At 36.1% G+C, this 16,380-nt stretch overlaps 2 protein-coding genes across 3 annotated transcripts; one reads left to right on the forward strand and one right to left on the reverse strand.

Annotated features, from left to right (window-relative positions):
* Positions 1 to 1,136: 1,136 nt before the first annotated feature.
* LOC113735208 (outer envelope pore protein 37, chloroplastic) lies at positions 1,137 to 5,565 on the reverse strand. Its single transcript, XM_027262196.2, has 6 exons — positions 5,042 to 5,565; positions 4,052 to 4,141; positions 3,692 to 3,871; positions 3,315 to 3,409; positions 2,320 to 2,440; positions 1,137 to 1,548 (listed from the first exon to the last, which is right to left on the reverse strand). The coding sequence occupies exons 1-6, from the start codon at positions 5,450 to 5,452 to the stop codon at positions 1,417 to 1,419; spliced, it is 1,029 nt and encodes a 342-aa protein (XP_027117997.2). The 5' UTR covers positions 5,453 to 5,565; the 3' UTR covers positions 1,137 to 1,416.
* A 4,033-nt stretch (positions 5,566 to 9,598) lies between these two features.
* LOC113735210 (pyruvate dehydrogenase E1 component subunit beta-3, chloroplastic) lies at positions 9,599 to 15,647 on the forward strand. 2 transcript variants are annotated; one of them, XM_027262202.2, is made up of 6 exons: positions 9,599 to 9,759; positions 9,847 to 9,912; positions 12,237 to 12,333; positions 12,862 to 12,965; positions 13,090 to 13,133; positions 14,399 to 15,647. In XM_027262202.2, the coding sequence occupies exons 3-6, from the start codon at positions 12,240 to 12,242 to the stop codon at positions 15,369 to 15,371; spliced, it is 1,215 nt and encodes a 404-aa protein (XP_027118003.1). In that variant the 5' UTR covers positions 9,599 to 9,759; positions 9,847 to 9,912; positions 12,237 to 12,239; the 3' UTR covers positions 15,372 to 15,647. The 2 variants fall into 2 exon arrangements, with proteins under 2 accessions (XP_027118003.1, XP_027118004.1); XM_027262203.2 differs by having other exon boundaries at positions 9,669 to 9,755.
* The last annotated feature ends 733 nt before the right edge of the window (positions 15,648 to 16,380 follow it).

Genomic DNA, 16,380 nt, shown 5'->3' on the forward strand with positions numbered 1-16,380 from the left:
CCACATATAAATATGGTGTGTATATCTGAAAGAAATTTATATCCATCACTTTTTCAGTAATATCATGTTAAAAAAGCTTCTTAATTAGTCAAATATACATTTGATATGTTAATAAACACAGGTAAGAAGTGGCATGGCTTAGGAGATATGTTTTCAATCATGGGTTATCTTAAGAATGCCATTGAACTTCTTCATCAGACGTTTTCCTCTCTGTTTTACTAATTTGACTGGCTACTTGAGTACTTGTTTTAGCTGAAAATGCCTCCAACTTTCTAAGTTTATTAATTATTAGCACAGAAAAGTTGCATGAAGCAGACACATTTAACCATGCTTTCTCAACTTTAAAGTGGCTTATTTTACTTTGCAACTAGGGCTGTAAACGAACCGAACCGCTCGTAAGCGCTCGACTCGAGTTCTAACTCGAACTCGAGCTGAAAATATTAAGCTCGTCAGCCGGCTCGCGAGTTCAAGTATATATATTTTTATTATTTTTTTAAATAGTAAAATTACATATATATCCATAATATTTTATTATTTAGTAAGAAAAAAATCTATTTGTTGTTTTTATTAGATTAATTTCCAAAAACTCAAGCTAACGAGCTGCTCACGAGTCAGAAATTCGAGCTACGTTACGAGCTGACAATTCGAGTTGCTCGTGAGCCAAAAATCAAACTACAACTCGCGAACCTTGTCGACTCGAGCTTAAGTCTAGCTTTTCTTTGGTCGAGTCAAGCTCGAGCACAATTTTCTTGGCTTGTCGAGCTCGAACTTGAGCTTACCTGTTATTAAGTCAAGCTCGGCTCGATAAGTCCAAAACTCGACTCGACTCGACTCGTTTACAACCCTAGTCTGAGAACTTTTTCCCCCTCTTTTGGAGCTAAATTATGTCCAATAAGGAACCAAACATGTTACAGTTAAGCGGAGTCTACTCATCTAATGTAGACCTTAATGCAAGGGTGCATATTTAATTAAGTATTTCAATTGAAACATCATTCTTTCAGATTCAACTTCCAACTATTCTGCTGCGTTAGGAAAAATGCACGTACAGGTTAATCTAGCGACAAGTTAACTCGATTCAATTGCAACTTGTATAGCCAAGTTTCAACCAAGCAACCAGCTAAATATGAACTTGAAGCTACTAGGAAAAGGTGAGTACTCCATTGTCGGATATACAATTGAATGTCAACAACTGCAACCAAGAATCATCAAAGAAATTATCCAAGGCAAAATGCTTGATCATTTCTTTTTCAGGTCTCTATCATAATAAAGATAAATCTTCTACCCAATATGGTGACCTGTTTGGTATAGCACAATTATGGTTACAACAAATATATTCTAGGCTGCACCACCACTTGAAACACCACGTTCATCATTGCTGTGAAAATTTAAGAGATCATCACTGTACAACCATCAAAGTCATATGTCCCATCTCTTTTTGACACGGAACATCAAAGCAGAGGATTTGATGTCATCTTGGGGCACCTGGAGCATGAACTGAACTTTAATCTTCATGGGAGCAGTCTTAGCTTTGCCATCCTCCTCTCCAACCTAAATGCAAGGCATTAGAAAGCTCAACTCTGGCGTACCAAAGTTTCACTATGAGAAACCAAGGTGTTGATGAACAATCCCAAAGAAGCAGAAGACAACCTAACCATACAATTATGGGCCTTTGCGATGTACCATGTATCTCACGCATAAGCAAATCAACAGGAAGCTCAGTAGGCTAATGTAATGAAGCTCCTTAAACACTGGCTACTAGTGGAAACAGAAGAAAACAACGATGTGGCAAGGGTGGCGTGATATGGCATCTCGCAGTCAGCAGGAGCTAATTTTCTAATACACTCAAAAATATGCTGCTGATCTCATCAGTTGAAATAGAACATGTATTTCGATTTGAATTAATTTCTGCATCCTAAGCTTTTTCTCATTTGTTTTTTGGACTGTCTGACAAGAAATATACGCACAAATATAATTTAGAAGAGGTAAAATAGAAGATAAGGGATAGTTACTATTTTATTTCTGACCGATTAATAGATCAACACATTGTTCTCAAGGAAATAGAATAAGAAAATATTTCATGAAACCAATGCCCACATTCTAGCCAGATGAGAAAGAAGCACAAGCACAATTTGTTTTATGTGGTAGGATATCTCCGAGGTACTAATCTGGCTCAACTTGAACGTTCACCCAACATTTTGAATGAGTAATTACACTTAGAGCCAACATTCAGACAATTAGAATGATGTTTTATGTTAAGTTAATGCATAACAATTAGCAGCCAAAGACAATGAAATTAGTGCAGAAAAATAAAACACTTACCCAAAGAGATGCCCACCCAAGTCGCACCTCTGAATCATAACCAGCTTTAAATTTCAAGTCCTTGCCAACTGTGTGTTTATACACTGTGCTCCAGTCATTTGAATCAAAATTATACCAGTAACTGTCCATGTGGAGTATCAAAATCCATAATGAGCACCAATCAAGAATTGATTCAGTTTTATTCTATTGACAACAGAGGAAGCATCAAACATAAATAATTAAGACATATAAACATAAAAGCATGATTCACTGGGATACTAATATCAATTTCTGTCACACCAAAGCATCAAAAGAAGAATAAACACATTTCTTTGTCATCACCCATTTCTATGTTCTTGTTTCGTGAGCCTTAAATTTGTGGGTACTACTTTTTCTTTAGACAGAAATACCCTTACTTTTGTGCGGACTAACAATTGTCAATAATCAGATAAGAATTTCTACATAAGTTCCTGTTTGAACTGCACCATTTCACAATACAATTGAAAATAGGTTCCGCTTGATTGGGGTCAAAATACAGAACAATTCAAGCAGAGCCATCAATGACATACCAAGTTATCCAATAAAACATCTGTCTTTCTGTGCTTTCAATATGTCATAAATTCTGAACCATTGTGCAGCATGATCATACTTAAGTAGATTTCAGTTAAACAAGAAGTGTAAGACAAGAACGAAGCAATGACACCAGCTAAGCAGAACCTTGGCCAACTAATACAGCTTTACTTCTCAAATACACCATACTCCCAAGCTAGACAATGTACTAAACCAAGAACTTTCACATAACTTGTTTTTGCACTTTCGCGATTACATACTCAAAGTTAAATGTTTTTTTCACTATATCGGTAACCATAAAAGTATCTGCTCTTTTCCTTTCTTAATAAATACTGCTGGGTATCGTGTTTAAATTCAGTTAGCATAAATGGTCTTAAGATATAAGAAGTACGGTCCATGCCCACATAGTAGAGAGCTAGAGAGAGAGAGAGAGAGAGAGATCTTACCTCAACTTGTCTGAAGGGCCAAATCTACGCTTCAAAGCAAATGATACTGTATTTGAAGGCAAAGAAATTCTTGGAATGAATGCCATTTGCTCATCCTATGATGGTAAGAATAGCAAAAAACAAGTTACTATTGAACATAATATACAAATATAAGGCAGGATGTTTCAACTTATTACTAAATCAGATTTTTCCTTTTTCTAGAAGAAAATTAGTTATAGAGTTCTTCAAAATTTGTAAGAAGCTCACTGTTAAACTATCAGAAGCTCACTGTTAAACTATCAGGTAAAGAGATACAAATGATCAGCTAAATTAGGAGAAAAAGTAGATACCCTTTCAAAATTAATAACAGGAAAATTAGAATATTTTGAGGAAACTACCTTATAGGCATAGCGTAAACTCAAATCTTCGTCCTTGTATTCTGCAGTACAAATCCCATCTAGCATTTGAGTTTTGAATATCCCACTAACAGATAACCTCCTCTTTAATTCTTCCTCTTCATCCTCCTCTTTCTCCTCAAATGAAAATTCGCCTAGTGGAAACTTAAGGGTTGCTCTAGGCTGCAGTAGCAGAAGAATGAAACTTAAATACCATAATTTTCATAGACTGATGACCAATATAAGCAAAAAAAGTCCAAGAAATCTAGCTTAACATGTATTTGTACTGTATGCCCTACAGCACAAGAATATGTGGCTCATGATATAAATTTCAGATGCAAAGCACTCTCAAACCAATCTCACCATGCCAACAGATGGAACAGCGGATGACAGCTCAAGTTTCAAACCTGGAGTGACAAGATCTGCAATCATTGACACCTCTCCTTGCTGAGCCTGCAAAGAAGTAAATAAAGGGTGTAAACAGACCAGCATAGCGCAGATGCTATATACCCCAGAAAGAAAACAAGGGAAGAAATTACAGGTATCGTGTACCGGTTGCAAAATTTCCACCTCAAATATCACGAAAAATATACATCACACCGTAGATTGAAGCAAAAGCTAAATAAGGTGAAATCTTTAACTTCCACAGCAGTTGAAAATCCGAGCTTTGCTCACAGATTAATGCTCAAGTTGAAAGTTAACATTGCTAAATCATGGTAGTAACCAAATAGGTATATTTTTTACTTAGACAAGGAAAAGAGGAGATTGGGATGTTGAATACAGAAAAAATGAAGCTGAACTTAGTTTATCCATCAAAGCACAGAATTACATGATCTTTACTGGCCCAAAAGAATCTCTTTCTTTATTATCTGATTCAGAGAACACAGCTTGCTTTTAGTTTCATACTTAATCATGTCACTTTTTGACTTATCACATAACTCGACTCTCAATAATTACAAGCACAAAAACAAACTTTATGACCAATTACAGGAGAATCCAAATATTGACTTCCAAACTCCTGTCCCACAAAAACAAACTGCAGAAAGCTGCAATATTGCATATTTGACCAAAAGAATATATCACAAAAGAATCTACTTTTCCACTTAAAATTCTCAAGTTCTGAGAAGCCAGTTTACAGTAACTATTAGAACTTCATCCATTTAACTCATTGCCAGAGTATGTAAAAGCAACTAGTAATAATTCCGAAACTATTCATGAGTCCTGCCCATTAGGTCTAAAATCCATGGTGAAATTATTTAAGTCAACTAATTCATGGCAACAATTCAAATTAATTCATGAAAAATGAAGCAAAATTACTGCAATACAAAAAAAAAAATGGCAGTAATATTATACTTTGACGTCATGAGTGGCTTTGAATTGAAGAGCAGGTCCAACATCAAAACCTCCGTTGACAAGGGCGTTTTTTTCCTCGATATCATAGTTAAGAGACAAGTACTTGGAAGTAAAAGCCAGCTGAGGGTCGGAGATTTCCCCCTTGCCGTCATTCTGAAACGAGAATTTCAACTTGGCCAAGCTATCCAGCAACTTGCAGGAGATCTTGTGGAAGAACACCGAGCTCTCACTGTCGTACTCGGAGGTGACCCTAACTTTCGGCCTCCGCCTGAAAAATCCACCATTTCCGCCAGCAGTCCCGACGACTGTTGGCTGTGGCGGTGGACCTGGCGGTGGTAGGGTAGGGTATTGCGGTGGCGGCGGCGGCGGTTCCGGTGGGAAGTCGGAATCCACCATTACTATCCGGTTCATCTGAAGGAAATTGAGATATAGGAGTGGAAGACCAGTGAGCAAAATAGTACTGAGTGTGTGAGTGTGTGTAATTTTGTTCGTATTTAGGCGGAAATGTGGATTTGAAGGAATGATTGATGCCACCTTTTTTTCTTTTTCTTTTTCTTTTTTTTTCTTTTTTCTTTTGAGAAATGCAATTTTATATTTTTTTAAAGTGCAAATTAATATTAATATTCATGTGACAAAGTTTTATTTGTCCAACACATTTTTATGGAAGAATTTATTGAAGAAGACATCACCATGTTGATTAATTATAATTAATAAAGAGTGCACAACTTTTTCATAATTTATTGTATCGAAAATTTTTGCTAATTTTTTAAAAGAAAATATACACTACTACTCGATACACACACTCATAAAAAAAAAAATTGCATTTGTTTTACCAATTAGGCATGGATACAAATGTTTGGATAAGAGATCATTTGACATATTATTTGAAATAATTAATGTAACACTTTTTATGATGTGATATACGTGAGATAAAAAAGTAAATTGAAAAATAAATTTATGATGCAAACAAAGTATTATTTGACAAAACTTAACTATCCAAACACGGTCGAATTTTCATAAGATTTGTATTAACCTTTTCTAATTATGTTTTAAAACCTATTGTTGCATCAATTTTTTTAGATTAAGTTACAATCATTGGTTTCATACTTCAATGTCCAACATTTCCATGATAATCCCAATGCTCTTAACCTTTTTGCCATTTTTTTTTATTTTTTTGACAAATACCTATTTTGCAAATGAATTTTTTTAGTTTTTATTCAAAATTTTACTGTAATTTATTGTAGAAGTTGTAGGAAAAATTTGTAAGATGTAAAACTTTTTCTTTTCAGTTCTTTTCTTTTTCTTTCTTGTTCTTTTTCCTTTTCTTTTTCTTTCTTTTTTTCTCCTATTCTTTTTCTTTCCTCTCCACTTCTTCTTCCTTATCTCACCAATTGCGGGGCACTGTGGAGTAGCAACAAAAAAAAAAATTTCCGCTTTTTCCGCTTTTTCCTCTTTCCCTTTTCCCCTCCCTCTCCTCCTCTCCTTCCCTCTTCCCCAGCACCTCTCTCCTCCCCCCCCTCTCCCCCTCCCCACTACGTAGATCGCCTGGTCGCGCGGCCAGATTGGACGGGGGGAGGGAAGGGTGGTGGGGGGAGGGAGAGGGAACAAGAGAGGTGGTGGAGAAGAAAGGAGAAAATGGGAACAGGAGAGAGAAAGGAGGAGAAGAAGTGGGAGAAGAGAGAAAAAAAACTTAAATTAGTCGGTGTTGGAAGAGATGGTCGACATTGGAAGAGGTGATCGGCGTCGGAGGTAGTGGTGGATTGATGTGGGGAGGAAGAAGAAGAAAAGAGGATAGGAAATATTTTTTGTGTGTTTTGGGCTACTATTATTGCATCAATTTTTGTGCTACTATTGTTGCATCAATTTTTTTAGATTTCCCCTCCCCCTTTCCTTCAATCCCACATCGATTGTGAGTGGTGTGTGTGCGTAGAACTTAAGTTCCTCAGTGTGGCTTGAAAGTCAGCATGCCTTTTGGGTTGGGCTTTGGAATTGGCTTAGGTTCTGGGTGTGTGTGTTATCTGCGGTTAGTTGAGAGATTTTTTTAGATTAAGTTACAATGGTTGGTCACATACTAGAGGTGGCAAAATGGGCGGGATGGGCGGGATTTGCTTGGGTTTGAGATGGAACCGAGTCATATGGGTTTGGGCCCAACCTTACCCATATGTGTTTTGGGACTAACTTGGGCGGGATCATTTTGGGATGGGTTTAGATTGATCCCGCCCAATACCCAAATCCATTTTCTACATATTTTTTTTCCTTTAATTCATTTTTTATTTTTATATAATTTTAATATTTTTGATTTATTAAATTTCTTTTAGTTTTATTAAATAAACATGCAAGTGCTTTATACTCAAGATTCCCACCAAAAATTGGATTAACAAATAAAGGAAAAGATAGATATACAGCCATATTCCAACATATATCAAGATGGCCAAGGTCCTTAGGATGTTGAATATTTATTCTTATCATTGTCCAAGGATGACAGGTCTAAACTAACTGAAATGCTGGAAATTCTTGTGGATAATGACTAGGAAGACTACTAGATTATATTCGCTGGTATAACTATAAAAATTGTTAAAAATAATTTTTGAATCTAAGATTCCGTTTGGATTGATTTTTTTTTTCAAAAAATAAGTTTTTCAAATACAATGTTACAGTAATATACAATAACTCAAGAAACATCCCATCCATATTAATATATCAAATATTTCAAAAAAAATTTATAGTAAAAATTTTTCATATATACTGCTACAATAAAATATTTCAAAAACACCTACCAAAAACAGCTAATCCAAACGGAGCCCTTGCCATTTGAGCCCAATGGGTACCCAAGTATTTCCCATCCTTTCCCATTCATTAATGGGTATAGTTGGGATGTGTCCCAACTTAAACCCAATACCAAATTATAATACCCATCCCGCCCAAAGTTCCTTTGGGCATGGGTAGCCCATTGGGACTTGGGACAAATTGCCAGCTCTATCACATACTTCAATGTCAAACATTTCCATCGGCAATCCCAATGCTCTTAACCTTTTTGTCATTCTTTTTTTCATTTTTTTTTTGATAAATACCCATTTTGCAAATGAATTTTTTGAGTGTTTATTTAAAATCTTACTGTAGCTTATTGTAGAGGTTATAGAAAAATTTTGTAAGATGTAAACTTTTTCTTTTCAGTTCTTTTCTTTTTCCTTTTCTTTTTCTTTATTTCTTTCACATTTTCTTTTTCTTTCCTCTCCACTTCTTCTTCCTCACCTCACCAATTGTTAGGCGCTTGCATCGGAACCTTCGCCAGCGGCCGGCGCCAGCAATAGCACAAAATTATTTTTTTTTCACTTTTTCCTCTCTCCCTCTTCCTTCTCCCTTTCTCCTCCTCCCCTTCCCTCTCCCCTTCCCTCTCCCATTTTTCTCCCCTCTTCACCAACATCTCTCTCTTCCTTCTCCCCTACGTATATTGTCTAGTCGCACAGCTAGATTGTGTAGGGGAGGAGGGAAAGGGAGAGAAGGGAAGAGAGGTGGCAGAAAAGAGGGGAGAAAAGGGAAATAGGGAGGAAAGAGGAGAGGGGAAGAGGGAGAAGAGAAAAAACCTTACCTCAGTCGACACCAACGCCAGAAGAGATGGTCAGCATCGGAAGAGGTGATTAGCATCGGAGATGGTGGTGGGTTGATGTGGGGAGGAAGAAGAAGAAAGGAGAATGGGAATTTTTTTTTTTTTTTTTTTGTGTTTTAGATATTTGAAGTGTGTAATTTAAAAATTTTGAGAAATTTTTTGAAATTACTGTAATTAAAGTTATTAAAAAACTGATAAGAGACTACAAAGATTCTTTGGGAAACTTAAGTTAAAAAGAAAAACTTTTTTCTTTTGGTTTTTTCCTTAAAGAAAACAAGATAAACTTCTATTTATAAATTTTTGTTAGTCACCCACAAATTTTGTATATTTGTTATTCAACTACCAATTCCACGTACTAAAGTACACGTCACGTAGATTGACTTGGATGGAAAAATAATGCAAGTCTTCTATGAAAAATAGAAGTTGAGCCTTTTTTAGAAACATGTAATTATGCAGCTTAAATTGAAATATTGTTTAAAACTAAGAGCAATTTAACCAACGTAATCTAAAAAAATTGAAACAACTACATGTCAATTTAAGTAGTAAAGGTAATTTTATTGGGATAAAAATTTGGGAAAAAAATTTGTTCGCTCTATTGCAATTCACTCATTTTTTTTTTGAGAAATATTGCAATTTACTTTTAAACAAAAACAAAATGATTTTGGCCATGGCATTTTTTTTTCTCTTATAAAAAATTAATCCAAACTTTAATAACACTTTCATTTTTCTTCGCTATTCCTCCCTTTCCCTCAATAATAAAAAATGCATTAATTTGAAAATAATAAATCAATAATAAAAAGCACAATACTTTTTCCAAATTACAATTACTAAGAAAAAGGGAAAAACAACAACTACTAGTCTACTACTACTTGATTAAAGATTATTTAGAAGACAGGTCCTAAGAAATTTGCAACAAAAAGATAGAGGCCAGAAAGCAATTTCATTTCCTTGGTGTCCTTAATTAATAATTTTTCACATTTTCGCTTGGCTCTTCTCTTTCCTTCAGTCCAGAATTCCCCATCGGATCAGATCACATTGACGGAGTGGGTGGGGCCGGGGGGTGTGATCCAATCCCTACTCCCAACTCCCCACAACAAATTTATTGTCGTTGGTCTCTCTTTTTTTTTTTTTTTTTTCTGTTTAATTGATAATTACCTCAACAATCCATCCAATTTTGTACTGCATTTGCTGTCCCCAGAACTCCAGAAGACAGGACAGCAGCAGAAGGCCCATCTTTTCTTTTTCCAAAACCTGGTTTTATAGCGTAAGTAATATTCCCAGCAAATTTCTCTCCTGCATTGCATGCTTGGTTTTCTTGATGGGTTTTGCTTGCTTTACTCGATGTCTTAAATTATTGGTTCAGTTCCTTTTTTTCTTGTTTTGGTTTTGTACAGTTGTTTATTTTCTCAAGCCTTTTGGGGACTTGAATTTGACCCTTGACATGACTTGATGAGTCTGATTGGATTGTTTTCTGTACTCAATTGATGCTCGAGTTCTGCTACTTATAGTAAAGATGGCAGAATTTATTGAATTGGCTAGCATTTGACTCACAACCAATAATATGGGCAGGAATAGATTTTAAGCTCTTTGATTTTAAGATCAGAGAATAGCTAGCAGTTAATTATTATATGAAATAAGCTGTTAAGTTTTAAAGATTGTGTTCCCAGTTGCCCAGTCCAGCTGCCCTGAAGAAGAAGGGGGGGTGGTGGTGGGGAAGGAATTTTTCTGTTGCATTTCTTCGAAAAGATTCTTTTTTCCCCTTTCTTTTTCCATTTTTTCAGTTGGTAGACCAAGAAAAGTATATTAGCATTGATTCTTTTCCATACCACCCAAAATGTTAGTTAGCAAAAGTTCAAATTTAGTTGCATACTTGTGCAGTCTAAGGTTCACCTAAAGCCAAAAAACCAAAGGAAACTTAGAGCCCATTTGGATTTCTAATTTTTGGATTTTTTTTTTTTTTTGTAGAAAAATGTACCATAGCAATCTGATGTATGTGAGGTAAAAAGGTGATTGGAAAATGTGTTCATAAAAAACATGAAAGTTTTTTGAGGAAAAATGGCAATTTATTATTCTGTTGATCCTATAACTGACTTAAACTCAATCAATCATCATCTGGTTATTGTAGCTTCACCTTCCTTGAGGTTGAACCAGTTATTAATGCCTTGTGCAGAAAACTACATGCCAGTTGTACACAAAAGGTTCAGAAGTGCCAAAACTAAAACTTTAATGTTTTCTGCATCTTTTTTTTTTTTTTCAGAATCTGTCTTTGTATGCTTGTGCCCAAGCATGACGGTATATGTTCTAGATCAGTTAGATGAGTTTAAATAGAAGTTGCTAAGCTGTTGAATTTACTGAAGCATCCAGTTATGTGACCGATCATGTGTATCACTAACTGCTATTCCTATTTCTTCAATTGATTCATATTGTGTGGTCTGAGCCAGATGAGGCTATAGGACCAACCATTATCATTTATTTTCTCAACAAAAATGAGGTACCTTATGTTACTTCCAATTCTTAAGGGGATATGCTGTATTCATGGGTGCTTTCAGGTCACACGTTTGAGAACTCAAGTATGGTGTCCACTGGAATGATTACAAAGTCAGTGATTGGTTTTACCATGTATCTTGCTTTAACAGCCATTCTTAGGTTAAACAACTGTGGTCCTAATTATTTTTTGGTTGAAACCACACATAAGTGTGTTAGTTACTTGAGGTTCCCGTGCCAAAATACTCCCCATTGATCATGGGCCAGTAAGATTGTCCATTCTTGAGAGTATGCATTAAAGATAAGTTGCATAGCTTCCAATCTTTGTCTACTCAATAGGGTATGTATCCTGGGGTATGTACAAAAGGTGTGTAGTGCTCTAGGATTGTCGTTCTTGATAGCTTTCCACAGTGACCAAACCTCATTCTATATTTCTCCTTGCCTTTCATCTAGCCATTATCAAACTGTTTCCAAAATAGGCCTCTCTTTCTTCTCCTTATGGCTATATCAACTTGGTTGGATTTCACTTTCTGCTGGTAACTAGTTTCTACCTTGTCTGGGTCACTTATTTTATTCTTTCTCTTTTTTTTTGGGTCTGCGTTTCCATCTCTTTTTTCTTTTTTTTTCCTTCTTTTGTTTGGTGTATGGTAAAGTCCTACCTATTTTTTACTATTTTGAGCTTGTAAATCTCAAGTTTAATCTTCAGTCAGCTTTTCTCTGTTGACTTGAAATTGAAAATCCCATGGCAACATCTCTTCTTCTTTATTTAAATGAATTTCCTTTTTTCTTTTTCTTAGCTTTGATGTTTTTCATGTTTCCTTGTTCATTTTTGAGAATTTGAGAGAAGATACTTTTTTTTTTGGCCTTTGTGTAGTTCATATACTGCTTTGCGCGTATATAAGGGTTATTTTCTTTTCACTCTGATTTATTCTGCTGTCCTCTTTGTTCTCTGGGTACCTGGTCAGTTTTTCTTGTAAATGGAGATTTTTTTCAGTATATGATAAGCATGTCTACATCTTTACTAGTACTTTTCCTTGACATGCATAGTTTGAAAATTTTCTTGTGTACTTAATAGTTGGAAGCTGAGCTAATATGTTTTTGCAGTAAATGGCTGCGATTGTGCAAGGAATAGGATCTACAGCAGCTCCTTGTGCCAGTTCCAACAAATTTCTCTTGTCATCTCTAGGATCATCACTCTTAGGTATACTCTGTTATGTTTTAAATCTTATACTAGCACTGAATACATCATTAGTGGAGATCTCTGCTTTGGCAGTTATGTGGCTTTTAGATTGATACGGCATGCATGGATCTGAAACTGGGTGTTCCATTTTATTCAATTAAGGGCTAATCTTCTTAGTTTTGTGCAATTCTTGTAATTTCTGTTCTTGTTGCTTTCATTTTTCTTGGTCTAAATTCCGTGTCATAATAGTATTTATTGCCTAATTCAATTCTCCATTGTTCTTCTGCTTTTGGGTGGAATAAGTCATTCAGGATCTTAGTAATTAAGTTCTTGTTTTTGTATAAACTGTTATCCATGTGGTTCCAGTGAAGCAAGTTCACTTCTGAGACCTTTGCAAGACTTTACTGTGCTAAAGTGTACCTGCATTCTCTTTTCATGGTGGAGTGATTTATTTTTGGGTCCTTTTCCATCTTGTGTCTCTTCGAGTAACCTTTGGCAATTGTTCTCATGGGTGTTTATGAAGTTTTTCTTTTTTGGTCTTTGCTACAGAGAAGAAAAGGAACTTTTTTGTTGTTAGATCAGATGGAAAATGTTACACTGGTTTAAACCAGCAACAGAGGAGAGCTCAAAATGTGGTCACTAATGCTGTTGCTGTAAGTCTTAAATTTCCCTCTCACCCTATGCACAAACATGCACAGAAACATGTTGCTTTTTAGTGACTATTTGAATGTGTAGAACGAATGCTGACGATTTTTTTTTTTTTTTTGCATCATTTAGACCAAGGAAGAAAAGGCATCAGCTGCTGTGGGCTCCAAGCCAGGGTATGATTTTCCCTCCTCAACATGCATACACAATAGCAGAAGATTTGGACTGTTATAATCATGCACATGCATATGGTTGTTGACAAAGATGATTTTATTGTTAGAAATTGAATGCTGGAGTCCGTTTGGTACTTTACCTGAATGCACTTGTGTGAGGAAAAGTTAAATGTATTGGGAAGCTAGAAGTCTGTTTCTGAATTGGGGAACTATAAGTTTAGGTTTGTAATAAATGATTTGTTTGGTGGCAAAATGGTGCTGAGCCTACTTTAGCGAAAGTTTTCATTTTTCTGGTAGTAAATGCAGATGGAAATACCAATTATGTTGTTCATTGTTCTCCAATTGATCTTATACTTTCCTTCCTTTACTCCTTTTGTTTGGTTTAAGTGGTACCTCTTCTGGTGATCATTTGGTTTTTGCAGATTTTCTTGTATGAGTAAATTGGTTTGTGTGTGTATGTGAGAAGAAGAGAGAGATATTTCTTCGTGCTCAATGCTAGAGAACTAAGTGAGACATTTCCTCTTGTTCAATGCTAGAGAACTAAATGAAAGAACAAACTCTAATATTTAGCAGGTCAAGGAAATTCAGATTCAGAGTGATAGAGAGATGTCCTCATGTTCAAAGATAGAGAACTAAATGAGAGGATACTCTAATGCTATATCAGAAGCAGCCATATAGTCAATAAGAAACTTTTAGAGGCATTCAGGGCTTGTTCAAGCAACTTTATACTGTAACTTATGACAGTTTAGATCAGAACTCTATTCTTTGTTTTTGTACACATACAACCACATTCTTGGTACGGTTATGATTGAAATAAAATAGTACATTCTATTGAAGAAGTAAAGAGAATTACAGATGCACTCCATAGGAGTATTATCAAAACTTGTATTCAGTTTTAGGTGTAATGTTGCATCTTGAGTTTCTAAAACTGCCCATGATGAGTATTATCCTCGCATTAAAAAATAATGAGGATATTATATAGGGTCACATTATTATGGAGGGTAGTGTTATCTAACTTAATCCCACGGTCCTCTTCAAAAGCACACTTATACAGTGGGCCTTAATTACTAAATTGTGTACGCATTGAAGTTGTTAATTCTTAATTCACTAATAGGTTGTTGAAGTTATTTATATTGTATCTCATAAATCTCGATTGCTTCAGCACTTATGTATATGAATTATCTCCTTGGTGAGATGTTTATTCTGTGTTTGCTATTCCATCGATCTTTTGGGACTAAAATATATAAACTGTGCTCATTCATCCACAGGCATGAGCTTTTGCTGTTTGAAGCTCTACGAGAAGGCCTTGAAGAAGAAATGGATAGAGATCCCTGCGTCTGTGTGATGGGTGAGGATGTTGGTCATTATGGAGGTTCATACAAGGTGACCAAAGGCCTGGCTGAGAAGTATGGGGATCTCAGGGTTCTTGACACCCCCATTGCTGAGAACTCCTTCACTGGCATGGGAATTGGTGCTGCCATGACTGGCCTGCGACCAATTGTTGAGGGAATGAACATGGGATTCCTCCTCCTAGCTTTTAACCAGATCTCTAACAATTGTGGGATGCTCCACTACACATCTGGAGGTCAATTTAAAATACCAATTGTCATCCGGGGACCTGGTGGAGTTGGTCGCCAGCTGGGAGCGGAACATTCACAGCGGCTTGAGTCTTATTTCCAATCAATTCCAGGTATTCAAATGGTGGCATGCTCAACAGCTTACAATGCCAAGGGCTTAATGAAGGCTGCTATCAGAAGTGACAACCCGGTGATTTTATTTGAGCATGTTCTACTTTATAACTTGAAGGAGAGGATTCCTGATGAAGAATATGTTTTGAATCTTGAGGAAGCTGAGATGGTTAGACCTGGTGAGCATGTGACCATTCTTACTTATTCGCGGATGAGGTATCATGTAATGCAGGCTGCCAAGACATTGGTGAACAATGGATACGATCCTGAAGTTATTGATATCAGATCGCTGAAGCCATTTGATCTTTACACAATTGGGAATTCAGTGAAGAAGACTCATCGTGTGCTGATTGTGGAGGAGTGCATGCGCACCGGTGGAATTGGTGCCAGCTTGACTGCAGCTATTAACGAAAATTTCCATGACCATTTAGATGCTCCAATTGTTTGTTTGTCGTCACAGGATGTGCCAACCCCATATGCAGGAACCTTGGAGGAATGGACTTTAGTTCAACCTGCGCAGATTGTTTCAGCAGTTGAGCAACTTTGCCTGTAGTTGCAAAGAGAACGGCTCATTTTTTGGTGTGTTTGTAATTTAAGTTGGCAGTTTCACCCTGATGTTGTTGTTCCGTAGCATATTTTGTTACATAGTTCGGTTTTCATCAAGATGGGAGTGATACTTAGGTTCAGACGGGTTGTTATTGTTGGTAGATACTTGTGCCCCTCTGGTCTCATTGCTTTCCCCCCTATTATTCTAAACGATACCAGAGGGTATCAGTTAACTTCTAGTTACCATTGTTGGCGGTGCAAAATGACAAGTTCTCTTCGGTTATATTCCCTCTGATTTGATGCTTTTCGTTTCCTTTTCTGTTTTATTTTCTTCTCATCTTCTAGTTTTTTTTTTTTTTTCACATGATTATTCACAGATAAAATTTTGGAGTTCAGACATCACACACAAATGAATCAGAAAATTGTAGCATATATTGGATGAGGATCCTCTTTCTTATTGTATTGATTGAAGTTTTGTGTTTGCTAACAAAAGAATAGCTTGAAGTAGTAAGGATTGCAGTCGATTCAAGTCAAATGTGTTTCTTGCAAAGTTTGAACTACCGAAAGATGTTGAAAAATCTCATAAGTGCTCACACTAGATTGAGCTTGTTAAGTCTAGCTTTTAAGCTCAATGCCTCAAACTATTTGGAAGGAATTTGAGGTCTCATAAGTTCAAATGGCACTTGAACTCGAAAACTCGATTGAACTCGACTCGATAAGGCTTGAACTCGGCTCGTCAATTTTATTAAACGAGTAGAATTTGAGTTAGAAATTTACTCGATTAATTAACGAGCTGAGTAAGTTCGAATCGTATGTAATTCGAGCAGCTCACTTGAGTTCGATAAGGAAGAACATATATATTATTTTGACAAGTCAAAAGAATAGAAATTGAAAATTATATGTTTTCATTGTGATCAATTTGCATAAGCTCGACACTTGAGCTCGCGTCGAGCTCGGCTCGTTGTGATAAATGAGTCAAGTTCGAGCTTGAACTCGAGTCATATGTCCCATTTGGC

Source organism: Coffea arabica, chromosome 3e (assembly GCF_036785885.1).
Source record: "Coffea arabica cultivar ET-39 chromosome 3e, Coffea Arabica ET-39 HiFi, whole genome shotgun sequence".
In the NCBI taxonomy this organism is placed as follows: Eukaryota; Viridiplantae; Streptophyta; class Magnoliopsida; order Gentianales; family Rubiaceae; genus Coffea; species Coffea arabica.

Excerpts from the sequence above, each read along its gene's own strand:
- LOC113735208 (XM_027262196.2), bottom strand. The coding sequence starts at position 5,452 with ATGAACCGGATAGTAATGGTGGATTCCGACTTCCCACCGGAACCGCCG. Across the intron at positions 3,872-4,051 it reads CTGTTCCATCTGTTGGCATG|CCTAGAGCAACCCTTAAGTT; the intron begins GTGAGATTGGTT and ends CTGCTACTGCAG. Across the intron at positions 2,441-3,314 it reads GGCCCTTCAGACAAGTTGAG|TTACTGGTATAATTTTGATT; the intron begins GTAAGATCTCTC and ends CCACATGGACAG.
- LOC113735210 (XM_027262202.2), top strand. The coding sequence starts at position 12,240 with ATGGCTGCGATTGTGCAAGGAATAGGATCTACAGCAGCTCCTTGTGCC. Across the intron at positions 12,334-12,861 it reads TCTAGGATCATCACTCTTAG|AGAAGAAAAGGAACTTTTTT; the intron begins GTATACTCTGTT and ends TCTTTGCTACAG. Across the intron at positions 13,134-14,398 it reads GCTGTGGGCTCCAAGCCAGG|GCATGAGCTTTTGCTGTTTG; the intron begins GTATGATTTTCC and ends ATTCATCCACAG.